Source organism: Mytilus californianus, unplaced genomic scaffold (genome assembly GCF_021869535.1).
Source record: "Mytilus californianus isolate M0D057914Y unplaced genomic scaffold, xbMytCali1.0.p SCAF_2, whole genome shotgun sequence".
In the NCBI taxonomy this organism is placed as follows: domain Eukaryota; kingdom Metazoa; phylum Mollusca; class Bivalvia; order Mytilida; family Mytilidae; genus Mytilus; species Mytilus californianus.
This window is the reverse complement of record NW_026262668.1, coordinates 69,909,585-69,929,789: the sequence shown is the minus strand read 5'-3', so window position 1 is coordinate 69,929,789 and position 20,205 is coordinate 69,909,585. Positions and strand designations below refer to the sequence as shown.

Sequence of the window (20,205 nt, the reverse complement as noted above, 5' to 3'; positions counted from 1 at the left end):
TCATAGATTTTTATGTTTTGTCTTCAACTCCCCTCACTAATAATATCTTTGATGCTCATTCGTAGAACGAGGTAAGTAAAACGTTTCATTTGTTTGCTCACAATTGATATTTTGGGAAACTTATCAATGTAAATAGTTAGAAACCTTTATCGTTGAAGACAAATTAGCAATGCAATTATTCATCGTTGTCAACAATTTATGTATCATATTCGTTTTCAGCCGCGTGACACCAAATTCGAATGGTCATGTTTTTTTTAATATTTTATCGTTGGATCTGAAGAGTCCTTACTTATTGGCAAATAGACTATTAACGATAAAATGTGTACATATATTTGTCATTTGTGAACATAAATGAAAAAACAACCTAACGACAAAAATAATTAAACATATATCCAGACGGAAGCATCCTCAACAATTTATAGTGATTTATAGATATGTCAACCTGTAGATCTAACAGAAATTATCCAATTTTTAGATCTGTCATCACCAAAATTATTAAGATAAAATGATTTATGAATAATAAAAAAATAATGATTCATTCTCACAATAGAGGATGGGTTTTACAATAAAAATACACTTCTAGTTCTATTCATAAAACTTTCCATATCAAATGTTTACATTGTTTAAAAAACATAAATATACTGTAATGGTTTACTTTTATAAATTTTGACTTGGATGGAGAGTTGTCTCATTGGTACTCATACCACATCTTCTTATATCTATGAACAACAAAGAGAAATGAACCACCTCCATCGATATATCCGAAGTAAAGCTTTCTGTAGCATATTCATTTTTTAAAAGTAATTTAAGCTCGTCACAATAATTCTGAAGTTATCACCATGAAATTCTGTAAAAATAGAGATTTTCTGAATGAAATTTGTTTGACTTCCCAAAAAGCATACATTGTACGTAGAACATATAAACGAAAATTGTTCCGAATTTTGTGCATCTTTTTACCAGAAAAAAACACTAAGTCTTATCTTCGTCATTTGAACTCTGGTGGATAGTTGTCTAATGGCAATCCTACCACATCTCCTTATTTATATATACATGCCTTGATGTTCAGTTTTTAATCGACTGTTTTTTTTCTCTAATAACAATTTAAAATCGACTAGTCTCAGAACTTTTGATTTTTACCTTTATGAATTGAAACACACTTTGTCGCCACTATACGGAAACTTAAAGCAATATCAAAATACTTAACCAACCTGATCTCAAATAATGCCGTTTTATTTCTTTACTGAAAATGCTTGTTATATTGGTAGCTTGACTAGTATTGTCTAATAATCAATTCATCAAGTACCTATATTATCCACAAAAATAACTTTGCTTTTACAAATAAAGTTCATAGTACACACAGCAATTAAAAATTCTCTTATTGTTTTATCTTTCAACTTGGTGAACAGACAGACTGCACTTATTCCAAGGAACAAAGGAAAGAAATGAATCGAATCAACTTTTTATTTCATCAACTATCCATATCAACTGTTTACATTGTTAATCAGACACAAATAGATTAAAAGCGTTTTAAAATATCAACAGAATAAAATCAAAATAATAAAAGTACAAGAAAGAAAAATCTAAACAACACGACTGTATCACTCGTACTGGCATTAAATTTATTTTATCTGCTAGGAAAACCTTAAATACAGAGAGGTATGAATAAATGTAGCATAACCTTAATCATTTGAAAATAAGCATTACAAATGATAAGCATAACAAAACTACAATCAAAGAAAACCTCAGATATCTTTTAAAATTGATTTGACCATAGAAATACAACATTAAAAAATACGTTACAGTAGATCATTGTTTTTATTACATAAAATTACGTTCTTTCGACGTATCTAATCCATTGTATTTTCAATTGGATGACGAAATGCAAATATTCAAGTGGAAATAGCTGGACTAGTTTAATAAATAAATCAGGCAAAACGAACTGAATTATATCGGCCTATAACCCATTAGCCGTGCTACTTGCCTTATATAGTCTAGTATGTTAAACTTCTTAAATTTTGTCAATACATTCCGAAATTGTAAAACATATCATTACATATATATGTACTGTGTACAAATTGTAATTAAAATGTTGATTATCAGAAGAAAATGATACCCACGACGCATGGTTTCTAAAATTAATACATGAACAAAGAAGTCTAAATAAATTATAAATAATGATAAAAGAAAACGGAAGATTGTCAATGTTTTACCGAAACAGGACAACCTAAAGTTGCTTCGAATAACATCGATAACAGATAAATTTTAATTACAGATCTGATTTTTTTAAAGTAAGAATGTTCTCCTTATAATTAAATAAGGAAATATAGTTTGATTTTCAATGAGACAAATGTCTAACACACTCCAAATGACGTGTATTTAAGCAATTATACATCACCGTATGACCTTTAATAATGAGCAAAACCCAAACCGTATAGCCAGCTATAAAAGGACCCGACATGACAAAATGTGAAACAATTCTATAAAATCACGGCCTAATTTATGATAGGACGACAAACGAAATCGTATAAACAGAAACTAACGAAAACCACTAAATTACAGGTTCCTATTATAGGATAGGGACATACAGAATGTGGCGGGGTTAAACATGTTTGTGAGCGTTCAACCCTCCCCTAACCTGGGACTATGATGTGGCGTAAAACAAACTGTAAAAATCATTTAGAAATGGCTTGATTCATCAGATCAGCTTGAAGAACAAAAAATAACTAACATTAAGACAGAAAAAGAGAGGCGAAAGATAACAAAGGGATATTCAAACCCACAAGTCGAAAACAGACTGGCAATATACCAAGGAAAAAAAAAAACCAAAAAAAACTACGAAAAGACAAACAACAGTACACAAAAAACAACATGATAAATTAAAGACTGAGAAAAACGAAGCCCACCAAAACCGTGGGTGATCTTAGGTGCCCAAGACACAAAGTACCGATATCAGACTACTCACAAGTACCAAAAGCTAGTTAAAGGCCAATTACAACAAATATATTAAGTATGTGCTCCCAGACTAAATCATCAATCAGTACATATTCAACGGATTAAGTGTAAAGACGTCATAAACAGTATGAGAAAAGCATGACCGTGTGCAATGCCAAGATATAATTACATAATATTGATAGGGTATAGGAACAAACTTTTCACAAATTCATAGAATATAAATAAAGGCAACAGTAGTATACCGCTCTTCAAAAGTCATAAATCGATTGAGAGAAAACAAATGCGGGTTACAAACTAAAACCGAGGGGAAACACATCAACTATATGAGGAAAACAACGAAATAACAGAACACGTACAGAAGTGCAACAAAAAAACAAACAACAATGCAACATTCATAGAAACGAACTATTAAATAAAAACTGCCATATTCCTGACTTGGTACAGGACATTTTAAGAAAAAAAATGGTGGGTTGAACCTGGTTTTGTGGCTAGCCAAACCTCCATTAGTTATGATTTAATTGATCAAAAGCAAAATCAATGATAGTACTAACAACTTTGCCTGTCATGTTTGTTGGAAAATCTAAAAATAAGGTTAAATGGAGAGCGATTTAATCATAACAATTTTTAAAGTTCCGCTATTCATCTTTAACGCTTACTTTATGTACTTGATGTACCATAAGGCTCAATATCGACGTGATGATATCCATTCGGGTAAAAAGGTAAGTTTCTTTCAGTACAGTTGTTAGTATGATCATGAACATCTATTTCATCGTATTTTGATGGCGTTTCTACATCTGGTAATACTGTAAGTTTTGTTCGTCTAGGGACGGTCGATGCATTTTCATATTCAATAGCCTGGTCTGAATTTAAAGATCCTTTTCTTCTAAATTGATCTTTTTCTTTCATTGTTTTTTTCATTGCTTCTCGATCTTCCTCTGAAGCATAGGTTGCTTGCAACGAATGTATTTTCGAAAAGTATCGACTGTAAACTTTAGTTTGCTTTGTAACTGGGTCAAATCGGCGAATTTTTTTCTCCATTCCTGGAGATGCAAAAAAATATCGAATACAAGATAAAAAAAAGATATCTTCAAGGAACAAGCCAACTGAAAGTTGTTGCAGTCTCCATTGTGGGTATCTATCTTCCAAAACCACTGCACATGTCTGTGACATCATAGCTATAAGTGAATTTATTAATAGAACGTAAGTAAGCAGTGCAAACACAATGTAGAGAGCTATCGCTAAACCCGGTATTCTGGCTTCATTCAAAACCCCAAAATCATCCAAACCTAACATTAGTTTAAACATCGTGAACATGGCACCTCCAAAACTACTAAAGTGCTCATTCACAGCATTCTGGTATGCTACAGTTTGCTGATCCAAACTCACCTTACCAACAAAAACGGCATGCATGCCTGATGTAAACGCAAACAACATAAACGAAATAATTACTGCAAATCGCAATAGATCTCCTATAATGACTCTTCGGATCATTTCTGTGAAAAAACTAAAAAGCCGAATAGCTCGCAAGAAAAATACGGAAAACCACCAACCAGCAATTACGGCTAGTATTAAAGCAATATTGTCATGTGTGTCACTGGTCATTGTCATGAAAAAGTCAATAAATAAACAAGCGGAGAACACAATTAAAAATAATACATATCCTAAGTTGTGGAAAATATACCGAAGCGCATTTGGTCGTCTTGCTTTCGCAATCAGTAACAGTGAGATCATTAAGCAATAGACCCCACCACCAAGAACGACACTCATCCAGGATACAAAATCAGCAAATTTTCTAGATGCGACCGGAACATGAATTTCGAGTGTGGTTGTGTTTGAAACAGTTTGGAGGGCATATAACTCTGACCTAATGAAGATTTCCATAGTTAAAAACACGGTCATTAACAAATGGAGAAAGCCCCATATGAAATAAAAATACCTCAATTTATGCCATTTCTCAAGAATGATATTCTTTACTGGTATGGTTTCAATTATTCTAAAAGCAGATTGACTCTGGTATTCAAAATCAAACATCATTTCTAATATTGATTCTGTTTCTGGATATTCAAACTGGTTAAAACAGTTGGGATTAGTTTTTGGTTTGATATCACTAACACCGTCAATATTTCTTGAAACCTTTTTATGTCCGTAGCCTCCGTTTGCCGATTTATTTGAGACAACATGTTGATTAGCAACTGTGTCAATTTCGGTGATGTCGTACAATTTTACGTCAAACAGTCCATCATGTGTACTTACAAATGAGTAGACGTTTTCGAGATTAATTATAAATTGAAAAATTTCAACAACTCCTAATTTAGCCGATAATTGTAATGGTGTCAGACAGTCGTCGTTTTCCAAAAACCAGACATATGAATCTTCTTTTAAGAATATGTCGGTAGCCATGCCTTTGTACCGACCATGACTTGGATTTTTTGCCCGTATCTTAAGCTTATTGATGAGATATGTAAACATGGTTATTACATTGTCGGTTTCTTTTGGATACACAGCAGAGTATTTGACCAAAGAATGGAAAACAGTGTCACCACAATTGTTTTGTGCATGCATTTTAGCACCATGCTGTAATAAGAGATCAACGATGGGCTGTTTAAATTTCAATGCCGCCACACTTAATGGTAGTTCGCCCATCATTACCGTATTAGCAAAAATTCTACCAGTTGCAAGTGTATTGATCATTGTCAATTTGGTCCAGTTTGCATCTTTCTCTGAAATCCGGTTAATAATTGATTTTGATTTTGACAATGAAAGTAACCGTTTTGTTACTTTATGATCGCCTTTGGTTATCGCAATATGAAGTGGTGTCTGTCCATTGTAGTTCACGGATGTTTCCTTTGACATAAACAGTAAGTCTGGACATAATTTAACTATCCTTGTTATTATATCAATATCAACCCCGTATGTTACCGCCATATGAAGTAAAGTCTCGCTCTTATCTTCACCTTCACGATATTCCTTTATACAATGTAAATGAATGCCTTTGTTTTCAACTATTAAGAGCAAATCGCATACTATTAGTTTAGAATTAGCTTTAATTGCAGATGACAGTTTTCTCATGAAATCATCAGAATTTGAAGCCAGCGGATTGCTGTAATATTTTTTGTCGTTTTCTTCCATGATATGTTATCTGATAATTATATTATCTGTTATCTTTTTATTTACCTGAAAATATAATAGATTTAATTAATGTCGTCCTTACAAATTTGATTTTAGATTTTATATTGAATATAATATGCCTTTATTTACTTTGTTATGCATGATTTTGGTTTTACTATTTAGTTAAATTGATTATAATTATACCTTACATATACGATAAACATACATTATCACGTGACATGCAATAATCGACTTAATTTTCACTTAAATGCTAACATTCTTAAAAATTTACACCGAACGAAGTATAACTTTATCATTAAACGGCGAAAACCTTTAAGGCCTCTAAAGTAGCAATCCAGTGATTTGGGAACTCGACAGAGGAAGTTATGCAAACACTTTTTTTGTGACAAAGACACTTACTATACAAAAAAACGATTAAAGTAGTTCAGCGATAACGCAAATTTTGTTACATTTTGTAGTCACAAGGAGAGAAAACTTTGATTTTGATACACCACAAGCATTGAACGATGTTTTGATCCAATTTCACACAGACGCCAGGAAAAAAGATCGGTCAGTATACAAATTTTCAGCTCTAAACGAAAAAGTTTCGAACATACACGATATTACCTTAAAGCGATTTTTGAAATATCATCTAAATATGTTTATAATAATATAAAAAACACATTCACAAAGTTTTAAATTCATATTCCCTCTAATAACGGAGAAAATAAAATATAAGTAACTTTTTTGGTTGACATACGGGTTATGACGTTTTAGCCCGATTTTGAATGCTGGGTAGGAAATTAAAATCAGTTAAAGTCTTATCGCTTGTCCAATTTTTCCGTAATTAAAAGCGCTCAGATGACCGTTTCTCGTAGCTAATAACCACAAAATAAGGATGAAAGAAAAGGAACACACGTATAACGTTTTGCATTGATTGAATAAAAAAATCTTAGGTTTCGGTATATATTTTCGATTTAATTTTATTTATTAACAGTTGCTACTTTGTCCGGAAATATTTATTGAACACAAATTATTTACCGATATTGAACTGAAAATATTTTTCGTTTTTTTTCATGCACCTTAATAATTTTGACATTCCTTTCAACGCAAGGTATTTGTGAATAAAATGTGTCTGTTATTTCGGAAAGGCAATGTCTATTTCTCGAATAGATGAGCTTTTTGTTAAACAATTCGTTTGAACTTTACATGTGGGCAAATTTGGCCTCAAGCGTACACTGTTACAGGTGTGAATGTTGTCATTTTGAATGGATTAAGTTATATAGATACAATGGATAAGCGTGGATTCTTGAAAAAGAAACCATGAGCCCGGAGGGCGAATGGTTTGTTTTTCATGAATCTACGCTTATCCATTGTATCTATAACTTAAACTATTGTCTTAATTTCCTTTCAAATTAAAGCCTTTTCTTAATTAGAAGGTATTGTAAGTGAGTTTAAATAACCATGTTATCGTGTCCAACGATGCATTGCTAAATCTCAGATCACAATTAATTGGCTAACAAAATACAAATATAACACAACACTTCTACCTTTAAAGATCTTCATATTATCAGGCATCTGAATATTATGTTTTTACAAAATAAGACATATACGAACTTATTTCTAATAAAATTGAGAATGGGAATGGGGAATGTGTCAAAGAGACAAACAACCCGACCAAAGAGCATATATAAAGTATATATAATAAGTATGTTACCGAAATTTCTGACAGGAAGCCTAATTCTAGGTGCATCACGATTTTCTCGCATAGGAATTTGCGAACATACATTTGTAAAATTATATACTAAAACAAATGAAATCATACCATATTCATAAAACAAAAATGGACAAATAGAATGTAATCATTTTCTTTACAAATATGTGAAACAGCCAATTATAGTCCATATATAAACGGTAAAACTCGCTATTGTTACAAAAATATCCGACAATAACATACATAACAAGAAAAAAAGAACCAGGATAACTAAAGAATAGGGACGACAAAGAGAATACAGGATTCGAACCTAAACCGACAAGTTCCGATCTTTAACTCATTGATCTTAACCATGCTAACCTCGCGGCCACCAACTTATACTATACGATTTCCTATCATGTATATATAAAGGTACAAGCCCTGTGTGTCCGTTGTACCGATGTATAGTATTTGTTCATTTATATATATATATAATAGACATTTAAATTGTAACCCATTGGTAGCCGAGAGGTTTCGTCGATATGCTGATGTCAGTCACACATAACAGATTTCAAGGACGGGTTCGATTCCAAGTGAAGGCATATAAAAATTACAAAAATGAAAGGCAAGTTTTTAAATTTATTCCATTAGTAAACAGAAATCAGTAAATTAACCAATTCAAACTTAATGAAGTTAGGCACATAAAGGAAACAATTGAATATAATTTGGTAAGTCCATTTCAGCGACAGATTTAGGAAGCGTTGATTCTAGAAAAAGAATCCACGGTAAATGAATAGACTGACGTCACGACAATGGTTTAACAGAAAGAGAGTGGCAAGTTTAATACACCAAGATTAAATATCCGATGACAATGAAAAAAAAGTAATTGTATGAATTCATTGAAAAAGAAATTCAAATTTTTAATTCCAGCAGTGTATAAAAATAAAAAAGGAACAATTTTCGATTACGTTCTATGCAATTAACATAAAGAGTCAAATATAAAGAATAAAATAATAATACTTTTAATGTTATGTTCCCCAATTTAAGAGAGTGATACCATTGCACATGTGTTTAATTTAGTTTACCGGAATTCTTTAATTTGTATTTAAATCTGTCGATTTTATAAAATACAAATAGCAATCACCTGGAGATAATTTCTCGGGGGAATTATTTTTTAAATAGAATCCCAATTATCATTTATTTCACTAAAGGTTTGACATTTATTAGAAATTTAAAATAATTAATGATTTATTTATTCTGTTTGAGGAAATTTTTTTAACAAGTTAATTCGAGATCAAAGGAGACTTATTTTCCTGATCAAAAAAACTTTTATTTATATATTTGTTTTCTTATGAAAAGAGCGTTTTTGTTTTTATATGAGGTGTTATAATTGGTCCCTCAATATATCCAAAAGCCTGCATGGTACACTTAGCCATAAGTTTTTATTGGTTTGGTGGATGTAAATCCAAAATCGTTCAATGTCTCGTTGTCATATCTCTGACGACGATAGGTTAATGCCTGCATGTTGTACTAAGCCATACGTTACTATTCGTCTCTGCTGTGTAAGTTTTTAAACGAAATTTGAATAATGACATTTACATACAAACTGAAGGATCTGCAATTTATATGATTTATGTGAAAAATAATTAGTATGAGGCGGGGGTATGACACGCAGTCAGTCAAAGCCTAACCGAATTATAAATCCTAGCCTCCGTACTTGTATGATCATTTAATTGGAAATTAAGCTTGTCAGAAAAAAAAATACAACGCCATTGCTTGTTACCAAAAACGCTCTTTTCATAAGAAAACAAATATATAAATAAAAGTTTTTTTGATCAGGAAGATTAGTCTCCTTTGATCTCGAATTAACTTGTTAACCAGTGTCTGAGCAGAAAGTTGATGAACAGGGGTATGTCAAAGAACTTCTAAAAAAGTTCATCGGAAGATACCAAGACCTTGTGGATAAATATTCCGTATGAACTTCACAAATAATACACGATGGTCTTGAAGTATAGATTCTGCGTACTGACGTTGTTTATCATCTTAATAACGTGTTATAGTATTCTTTTATTTGTCCTTATTAATATTACTTTTACTGTTAAGTCTGTTTTTTGATATATCCATTTGACGTGACTCTGTACTTATGTATCCCGTCATACTTTGAACGACAAAATTATTTCATTTATTTACATTACTTTTACTGTTAAGTCTGTTTTTTTTTTTGTGATATCAATTTGATGTGACTCTGTACTTATGTATCCCGTCATACTTTGAACGACAACATTATTTCATTTATTTACATTACTTTTACTGTTAAGTCCGGTTTTTTGTGATATCCATTTGACGTGACTCTGTACTTATGTATCTCGTCATACTTTGAACGACAGAATTATTTCATTTATTTACATCACTTTTACTGTTAAGTCTGTTTTTTTGTGATATCCATTTGACGTGACTCTGTACTTATGTATCCCGTCATACTTTGAACGACAAAATTATTGTATGTCTACCTGTGTGAATTTCAAACGCGCGATTTCACGCCAGTATTTAAAACCTTCCATCCTTTATGGGTGGATTTTACATAGATAAATAAAATCGTGTAATAAAAAAGCAAAATGAGGATGTTAAATTTGATGTATGCCTTTTTGTGCTTCTTCGTTACATTGTTTGTTTTTATAGTGATTAAGATGATAACACAATGTTGACTGCTGTACCCCTATTTTTGACATTTTTACCGATTGTGTCTGTTTGTTTTGTTTACGCATCGTTGTCAATATAATGGAATTTGATGCGACTGTCATACAAATGAGAGGTTTAGCTAGCTATAAAACCAGGTTCAATCCACCATTTTCTACATAAGAAAATGCCTGTACCAAGTCAGGAATATGACAGTTGTTATCCATTCGTTTGATGTGTTTGAGCTTTTGATTTTGCCATTTGATTAGGGACTTTCCTTTTTGAATTTTCCTCGGAGTTCAGTATTTTTGTGATTTTACTTTTTGCTTAGGACTAGAGTTGAAATAAAGCATTCGCTAATAATCCATGCAATATAGTAAGACGTATATTCCCGAGCGTATAATGCACAAACATAGGGTTGTTGTGTACTCAGTTAGGTGGTATGGTTTCCATGCACCTACCTGTTATAACAGATGTGATCGACGTACACTACAGCGGAATTACGGCGTCAGTTGTTATAGTACACGCATAAATTAATTGTGCTAATTTGGTCCCTGTCGCATAGTTTATGTCATTGGCAATCATAGCCCACATCTTTTTATTCAAGAAAAGTCGTTAATCTTGAATATTTTGTAATCAATTTATGAAGCTTGATCGAAACGTAGATTCACACAGATACCGATTGTTTTCTTTTCTTTCATTTCACAAACGAACCACTGAAGTCAGTAATTCGGATTATGGCAGTTATTATATATGCTCAGTTTGTATATAATTTGAAGCATTATCGAACCATGTCAACCTAATGGACTTTCGTCTTTAGAATTCCCTTTGCATTAAATATCTATGTTATATAATAATAACATTTTATATAAATGAGATAACATAGGAATAGCTTGGAGTGTACATGTAAAAAATCCAACAGCAATATTTGACGAAGATGATAATGATGGATGGAGGGCCTCCGCTCCACGTAACGCGATACTGACTGAAGATGAAAACTTACTAAACGGTTGATATTAAATGGAGTTTTTTTTTTTAAATTGGGATGACCTCGTAGTAATACAATGAACACCAAATATCTCATTATTAATAAACAGCTGTTATTTGCGAGTCGTAATTCCATCGTATAATATAATATCTATGTTATATAATAATAACATTTTATATAAATGAGATAACATAGGAATAGCTTGGAGTGTACATGTAAAAAATCCAACAGCAATATTTGACGAAGATGATAATGATGGATGGAGGGCCTCCGCTCCATTATTTCCCAGGAATGGACAGTTATTTGGACTTTCGCTAACTTTTAAAATACACCTGTGACGTAAATCTTTTGTTCAAACTCTCCATTTTTTTTTTCAGGAATGGAGAGTTATTTTCTATTGTCCATCTTCATTCATCTGGACGTTTTGCCCTTAAGTTTGGGTATTTCCATGGGCAATTTCTTAAAAAGTGTTCACCCATGGAAATAGTTCTAAAGGACGTAACGCGATACTGACTGAAGATGAAAACTTACTAAACGGTTGATATTAAATGGAGTTTTTTTTTTAAATTGGGATGACCTCGTAGTAATACAATGAACACCAAATATCTCATTATTAATAAACAGCTGTTATTTGCGAGTCGTAATTCCATCGTATAATATATGGTATCGTTTTCACTAAAATTCCACAACATTATCCACAATTTGTTTTCCGATGCACATCTTGGCTAAATTTCTGTCACGGATAGTATCTAAGCGGGTAAAAACAAATATTTTCCATTGAGTGCCAGTCCTCTTCTGTGCATCTACAAAATATCAAATGTGTTAACTCAGTTGAATTCTTTCGTAATATTGAACACAGTAACATTATACAATAAGGAAAATTAGTTCACTTCCAGATTTGCTTTTAATTTTACCGTTTAAGATTTCATTTGAAATTTAAAGTGTTGTATTTTGATTTTGTACAGCAAAAATCGTTTGTTCCATTTTAATAAGTACATTAAAAAAAGAAATATAACTCAGATGGTTTCTACAATAATATTGTGGTTAAAATAGATTAAATAATTCAAGAAACTGAAATGGTCAAAAGGGCGTTTTCCGTATATTATTTGATTTTTCGTTGTTATAAATTGAATATGGTACTATTGAATAGAATTTGAAGGGTATGGATAACATTTGAATAAGGTTTGTCTTAAATATTGGGCGGGATTTTTTATTCAATTTTCAACAGAAACGCGTAACTCAATCGAATTTCTTCACTGTTGTTATATGTCCAGTGGCAAATAAAACATATATATCGGCAGTGCAAATGACGGCGCTAATCTTGAAATGTTTAAATGAAATCAAAAAGTAGTTTTTCACTCAAGTTAAAGACATACAAAAGGCAATCTTTCTGATAATAATTTGATCTAATAGAATGGTTTGAAATATAGAATCATATTTTGTTTCAGATATGACTTCAAATCGAGCACACCCTTATTAGTTAAATAACATACACTAGGTTGTTACGTACCTGGAAATTTATTCTAGTTGTACCATGTCATTTTTCTCATACGATTCTACATCCAAGATTTATCAAACGAAAAACACATAATCCATTAACATATATGCATAAATATTAGTTTTTTTCTCTCCCCCGAAATACCACTTGAGACACAAATAAATATCCTTTCAATACCACCACAAGAAAGACGTGCGTATCCATTGACTTAAAACATAAATCTGGATGAACTTTATTCAAGATCTTTTTATAGCAGTTATTCCACTGTTCATAAATACTTCGTTAAGTGAGTAGATGGTAAGCTTGATCTTAAATTTTGCCTGTGGATTATTGGGTACACAACAGGGAAAATGAAAAGAAAACCACTACAAAATGAAATAAAATTCTTTGGATTTTATGCAAAGAATTTTATGATCTAAAAATTCGTTCTTAATATTTAAGGTGTATTTTCTATAGTTCCGTAACTCTCTATCTGTATAAACCAATGATCGACAACTGCGTACATTTTTGTGAACGTATTTATCTGTTTATATGTTTCAAAATGTCAATGATTATTGACAACGAGTACATACTTACATTTTCCAAATTTTACCATTAGAAAACATCTAAATTGATTTTTACTTCATCAAATCTTTAGTTGGAATTATTTAGATTTTCATAAATATCTGAGCGATGCATGAAACCTACATTACTTAAAACTATGAGAGAATCCATAAAAGTAATCGCTCTAAACTAATTTCTCTATATGTACTTGTTTCATAAACATAGTAAAAAAAACAGTTTAAAAATGACAGACTATAGTTATTTAAAAAAAAAAATAGATATCCATTACACCAGAAATATCATTCATAAACAAGTGGTAGCAAAACTGACTACACGTATGAGTTTAGTAATGTCTAGTGTATCACTGTCGGACTCAAGACAAAAAAAAAATTCACATGATGTATATTACACCTGATAGTTCCAAATTATCGGCCGTGTACACTGATCTCTACGCTCAGCAGTGAAGCGATGCATGAACCTGTGGTAAACGGACAGAAAGTCACAGGACAAAAAGTCACAGGACAGAAAGTCACAAATTTAATAGGACAAAAAGTCACGGGACAAAAAGTCACAAATAATTTGTTTGAAATTGTTTGAATATATAAGAGAAAGTTCTTGAAATATTTTTTTTTAATTACATATATTCATTTTACAGTTTAGGAAATCGTTCATAAGCCTTGATAAATGAAGATTTATCAAATTTTAAACTTTCAACGGTTATACTTCTTGACACCATGAAGCCATTCAAGTACCAAGCCACTTGACAAATTGTTTTCTTAACAATTATATGATCATTATTGTTTTTTTTTCAGAATAAATTTTGTTAACAAAGCTGCTTTATGTATAGTAATTCAATAAAAATACAATTCATGTTTTTAAAAATAAGTCTTTTCTTATTCACAGAAAAATAATCTCAAAACTGAATTGTGACCTTTTGTCCTGTGACTTTTGGTCCGTGACTTTTTGTCTGTGACTTTTTGTCCTGTGACTTTCTGTCCTACATTCGAACCTGCATTACGTAATTGTGTTATAAGAGTTTTATCCTGGACGTGTCACCTCACAATACCTCTGGCAATAAATTCGTTAGCCAAGCTGATGATCAAATTAGGGAAGGACCGAATTAAATAAATGTATTACATAAAAGAGTTATGAACAACTTAGATTTTTGAAAACTTTTTTACACGGAACACCGCTAGTGTATAAAAGTCAAGACTGACTTAAAACTATGAAAGAATCAATAAAAGTAATCGCTCTTAACTAATTTCCCTATATTTACTTGTTTCATAAACATAGTAAAATAAACTGTTTAAAAACGACATACTATAGTTATTTTAAAAAATTAGATATCCATCCAATCGGCAGAATTTTCCGACTCTTAAACCTTTTTTTAAACATTGTTCTGTATCACGTTAATTAAAAAAAAGTTTGCCGATAGGTAGCACAACCATGTCTGGTATAATTCTTTTTTTAGGATCCGTGAAACTGCACGTGTATACTTTTTAGAAGTTCTAACGTAAAATTTGTTTTGATTATATGTCCTGAATTAGAATTTTATTTCTTCAAACCGGTGTTTGTCTACAATCTTGGATAGTAAGATAGCAAACCACAATAGCTCTAGAATTTTAGTTATGTCAGCAAATGTTGAAGCAGGAATACAACTTAAAAGTAAGAACTTTCATTAAATGAACATATTAATGTGATGTTATGTTATTATCACTCATATCTTTATAGAATGATGTAGAATATTTTTGCTTGTTTGCTAGATGTCTTTTTTTATTTGTGTATTAATGGGAGGTACTAGTAACTCAAAAAAAGTTTTATTTATACGGAATCTTCAGGAAAGCGTAGAGTGACCCCATTTTTGCTTTTGATATTCTAAGCTATCTTCTCATATTTTATTTCAAAACTCTATCATTTTGTGTACTTTCTTTTTACATTATGATGCTTTTTTCTATATAATCCAAATGTCTAATTTTTTCACAACCTGTAGCTTGAAAAACAAACTTGGTGACCTATCATTTCTATTATATTTGTGAACATATCACAATATATACTTTGTTTTGGCAAAGTAAGGAAACATTTTATCTATTTTTGTAACGTTTAACCTTTAAGTTAAAGTGAAGAATTAACCCAGACAAACTCACATCTGAATTCGTCCTTGCTTCTTTAAACAGCTGTGCATTTGGAAACACACTAAATCTGTATACATTCGGTTCACATGCATGTTGACATCGATGTGTGAGACAAAAAACTACAAAGCTATAAAATGTCGTTCCTTCGGAATTTAGTTCAAACGGGGTTTCTGAAGGGCTGACAGCAACAATTAATAGATCGCTATTTGACTTTAAATATTTTTGTATCTTTGAGATACATATTTTTTTTTTGCTTCCGTAGAATATATATAGTCTTAGTTAATCTGTGAAAATAGAAGCAAAAACTAAGACAATTTCGTATAAACTGTATTAAATTCAACGTATTTATTTTTGACATTCAATTTGCGTTATATTTTCTATTATAGCCCGAAGAAAAGGAAAGACCACAAGTTCTGACTTCAATGGCAAGCAAGAATCAGAAAACAGAAAATTTTCCAAAATTGCCGCAAATTATATTGTCAGCGAAAGTAATACAACTTGAGAATGGCGGGGATTAATATCAGTCCCAATTATTGATTTAGAAAGTAGCAACAACGGTCATTTCTGAGGGCTTGCTTTCCGACTGTTACAGTTGACCTCCAACGGTAATCAACATATATCGTAACCTATATGTGCAATCATAATAATATGGTTATTTTTTTGCTGTCTTAAAATTAAAGTAGAAATAAAAACCACAAAACTGTTATTCCTATTTTAATGCATTACAAAATACAAAAGACCTTCGGAAAATGTATAAAACTAAAGTAGAATGATCTTGACGCATTAACGTCTTGTCAAACATGATCACGTCATACGAATGAAAAATCTCAAGCTGAAGATTATTCCATTACTTGTACGATTCAAATTAAAATGGACTTTTGAGGTTGGTGTTGATTCATTTTTCTATTCTATTGCATGATTCACACATTTATGGATTTCACCAAGTCAACATGGCGGCTCAATCCTTGATTACGACATTTCAACTGTGGATTTGACGGTTAGTAGTAGCCAACGAAAAAAATGTAAATATAGAATAACTATAAATTATCTTAAAGAATAAAATTTATTTGTACAAGGCTAAGCAACAGGTCGAATGCGAGGCTTTGCAAATTTGTCATGCGCGTATTATGTCAGAACGTGAAATTTTAATGCTTAACGATAATTGTTTATGAAGACAAGAACGGCAACCTTAGTCTTTGCTTTTCTATGTTGTGTTTGGTGTACCGTTATTTGTCTGTTTGTCTTTTTCTTTTTTAACTATGGCGTTGTCAGTTTATTTTCGACTTATGAGTTTGAATTCTTCGCTTCTCTTTTAGTCCTGACGTTCAAGATGCCTTAAGAAATCATAAAATTACACTTGTTTGTTAATTAACAATCATAGTTATGATTTGTCTTTAGTTTTATGTACTTCAATAGGGTTAGAGACTAGAGAGTAATGCGAAAACAAATAAAGAATACAGAAAAATTGCCTAGAAAATGTATTTATCTTTACACACACGTGTTAAGTTATTCAATTGACCACCAGACTGGCTACTGGACGAGTTCATATTATTTTTTTCAATGAAACAAAAGGTATGAAAGGCTTGATTAGGCAGTTCTCTCTTTTCTACAAAATAAAATAACGCATTCTTCAGAAATTTGAGAAAGCTCAAAGATCATGCGTTTTAATTTTTTTTTAAAGTTATCATTTTGATGAAAAACATTGAAATATATTTTACGCACGTCTACGCAAGGCAAAATACTTGTGTGTCATAATAGAAAATGAAAGTTAGTCTAATTAAGCTGTTAACATCCGATAGCATGAGGTTATGTTATCGTTTACAGAAAACCAACACTACACACTACTCAGATATAAGCAAAAACGTATAAAATGTGATTTAAAAAAATGTAATAACAAAAAAACCGAAATCCAAGTTAAATTCAAAAAGGTAATACAGTTTTTTTAAAGATTTTATGTAAAACACTAAAGTTGGAAAAAAGTGATTATTTACGGGCAATTACTCCTGCCAATTGTATTTATTTGAAAATGTTTCTTGCTTTTCATTTTTTATTGTTTAAAAACATTCGAATGACATGATTTTGGTGCGTCCGAAATTTCTCCAAATCTGCTACAGTGTTCACCAAAAACACAAAAATAACTAAAAATCGTCATTGAAGGGCAAAAATAAAAACCAGGATCGAGTGATGATTTGACTTAGTTGTAGATATTGTCTAGTTGATCATGTCAGTGTTTTAAGGGTTTTTTTCTTTCTTTCTATTATAGTTTTCAAGATGATAACTTGAAAAAGTACACATAATAAAAACCGGATAAAAATTGTCGAAAGGCAATCATTTCTAAAAGGAGTTAACTAACGATTTTTGTCATTTGAATTATTTGTAGGTTATATATTATTACATGTTTTAACAATTTCTCCCTATCGTCTATGTTTCCGCAAAAATCGCAAAAAGGGGTAAACATATCATTGAAGGACAATAACTCCTATAAAGAGTTGACTGGTGATTTCTGCCAGTTTCACTTTTTGTAGATATTCTCTTGCTGATCATTTTGCTGTTAAAATTTCTCGTTGTCTATCACTGTTTTCAAGAGTAGTTGCCGAGAATGTTAAAAAATGCCCCAAAACTGATAAAAATCGTCATTGTAGGGCAATAACTTCTATACGGAATCTACTCACGATTGTCTATCTTTAGATTTTATTTTATCTATAATTTCGCCGTTTAAAGTTTGCTATAACTGCTACCGTTCCGACAAAACGCAAAAAATATGTAAAAATCATCATCAAAGACCAAAACTGTTTGAAGGATTTGACTGATGATATCAGCCATTTGACTGAACTGTAGACTCATTTTTACTATAAAATGTTTCTATATAATTATTATTACTTGAAAGATTAGAGCCGAAATACTTTTTATTAGAAAACCGTCATTTAAGGGAAATAACTTCGACAAGTAGTTAACTGACAACATCAGCAATGTGGATTTATTTGTAGATCTTGCTTTACAGTCATAAAAATTTGAAATATGATTATCATACTCAGACTCAGAAATCAACTATAAGTAATTAAAATACTAGATTTGGTGTTTCGAGCGAACATCTTGTACTCCGAGTACTGTATAAACGTACAAGACTTAAAGATTTGTTTTGCTGATTAGAATTTCTCTCTATCTATACAAGTTTCCAAAATAAAAACAATAAACGCAATTAATTTAAAAAAATCATGTTTTCAGGGCAATGTCAAAGTTGATTGACGACGAACCAATGAAGACGTCGATGGATGACATGTGTTGGCAATAACTCACACTGACCATTTCGGCCAGGTGAGCTAAGAAAAATATTCGAAGGTGGTAATCTTTATTGATCATATATGTGTATTTTGTGGTGCATGCAATGCCAATTGTTCCTGTGATAAGTGTGTTATGATCCAGTTCAATATCGTAGCCTTCCAGTTGTTTTTACGCATGCGCTTTTTTCGATTTAAAACGATGCATTTTTAAAATGAAACTTGTGCATGATTACGAGTATGAGAAGTAAATAAGAAATATTGCATTTAAATGAAAAATATCAAATTTTTGCAACCAATACCATGCCATATATCTACTCTTAACTATAAATTTACTAATAATAGTGTAAGATCTCAACTTTTGGTAGCAGATACCGCCAATGCCATGTTTGTTAAAATAGCATATAAATCTCAATGGTAAATGAAATTTCTAATCTGCTGGTGGAAACTGGGGAGGAGGAGGGGATTAATCTTTTTAGGAAATTGAGAGTCACTAATTTTTTGTATTTTCTTCCCTCAGCAGGTATTCCAGGAAGAGGCTAAATCTTGAAACATGTGCTTGAAGTAGCGCCCCCATGTCTATTACAAAAAAGTTTTGTTTAAGATTAATACACATCTACTAAACTATTTTCTACATATTACTAACATTTATCACCAAGATATAAGCGTTGCCATGCACGCCTTACAAATAAAACATAAACAATTTCATTGTACCATAAAAGTCATTTATGCTGCACTTTTTTTATTTATTTCATGTCATAATATAAATGTTAATTTCTTGATGTACAAAATTGAGCTAATAACCTCGTCTTTGTCTACGATAGTTGTTTTCGAATTATAAAGCTTAACACTTGTAACTTGAAAAATTAGCTGTTGACGCGAAAAGTATATTCTCACTGCGTTGTTTTGTTAATTGTCACTTATATAACATGCAGGATGAGACAGCGAACATTCAGCTTTCCCTGTGATTTTGGGACATACTCAATATGAGTTAAATGAAATAATGGGTATATGTAAATGAAAAAGCAATTTACTTAACACCATAGAGATCCAGAGATCATTAAACGATTTTCAACGACACGCAAATGTCTATACCATATGTCAAAATTTAAATAGCCCCGTGTCTATATAACTCTAAAATAATTCAATTCAACGGAGATACCCTTGAAAAATCTGCCATTCACATAAAATTATTTAAAAAAAACAAATGTAGAATAAAAAACACTTACTAGTAACTATGAACAGAAAAACCGCAGACGACGTCCTTGACATTCGACAGATACATCAAAATACTGTAGGGTTAAACTACCTTTCATTTTTTTTTCGATCAGTGGAAT

At 31.4% G+C, this 20,205-nt stretch overlaps 2 protein-coding genes across 3 annotated transcripts in view; one reads left to right on the top strand and one right to left on the bottom strand.

Moving 5' to 3' along the window:
* The window catches only part of LOC127728151 (40S ribosomal protein S18), an 821,762-nt gene that overhangs the window by 19,682 nt on the left and 781,875 nt on the right, over nucleotides 1–20,205 (top strand). The gene's annotated exons all lie outside the window — the stretch shown is intronic.
* On the bottom strand, nucleotides 2,581–5,441 carry LOC127728070 (transient receptor potential cation channel subfamily V member 5-like). Its single transcript, XM_052235263.1, has 2 exons — nucleotides 4,339–5,441; nucleotides 2,581–4,305 (listed from the first exon to the last, which is right to left on the bottom strand). Exons 1-2 carry the CDS (start codon nucleotides 5,419–5,421, stop codon nucleotides 3,610–3,612), a joined length of 1,779 nt encoding a protein of 592 aa, XP_052091223.1. The 5' UTR covers nucleotides 5,422–5,441; the 3' UTR covers nucleotides 2,581–3,609.

What these genes read in the sequence shown, in the direction of transcription:
- LOC127728070 (XM_052235263.1), bottom strand. Translation starts at nt 5,421, where the DNA reads ATGTTTACATATCTCATCAATAAGCTTAAGATACGGGCAAAAAATCCA. An exon ending in ATGCCGTTTTTGTTGGTAAG is followed by an intron (nt 4,306 to 4,338) that starts GTGAGTTTGGAT and finishes GTAGCATACCAG; the next exon opens with AATGCTGTGAATGAGCACTT.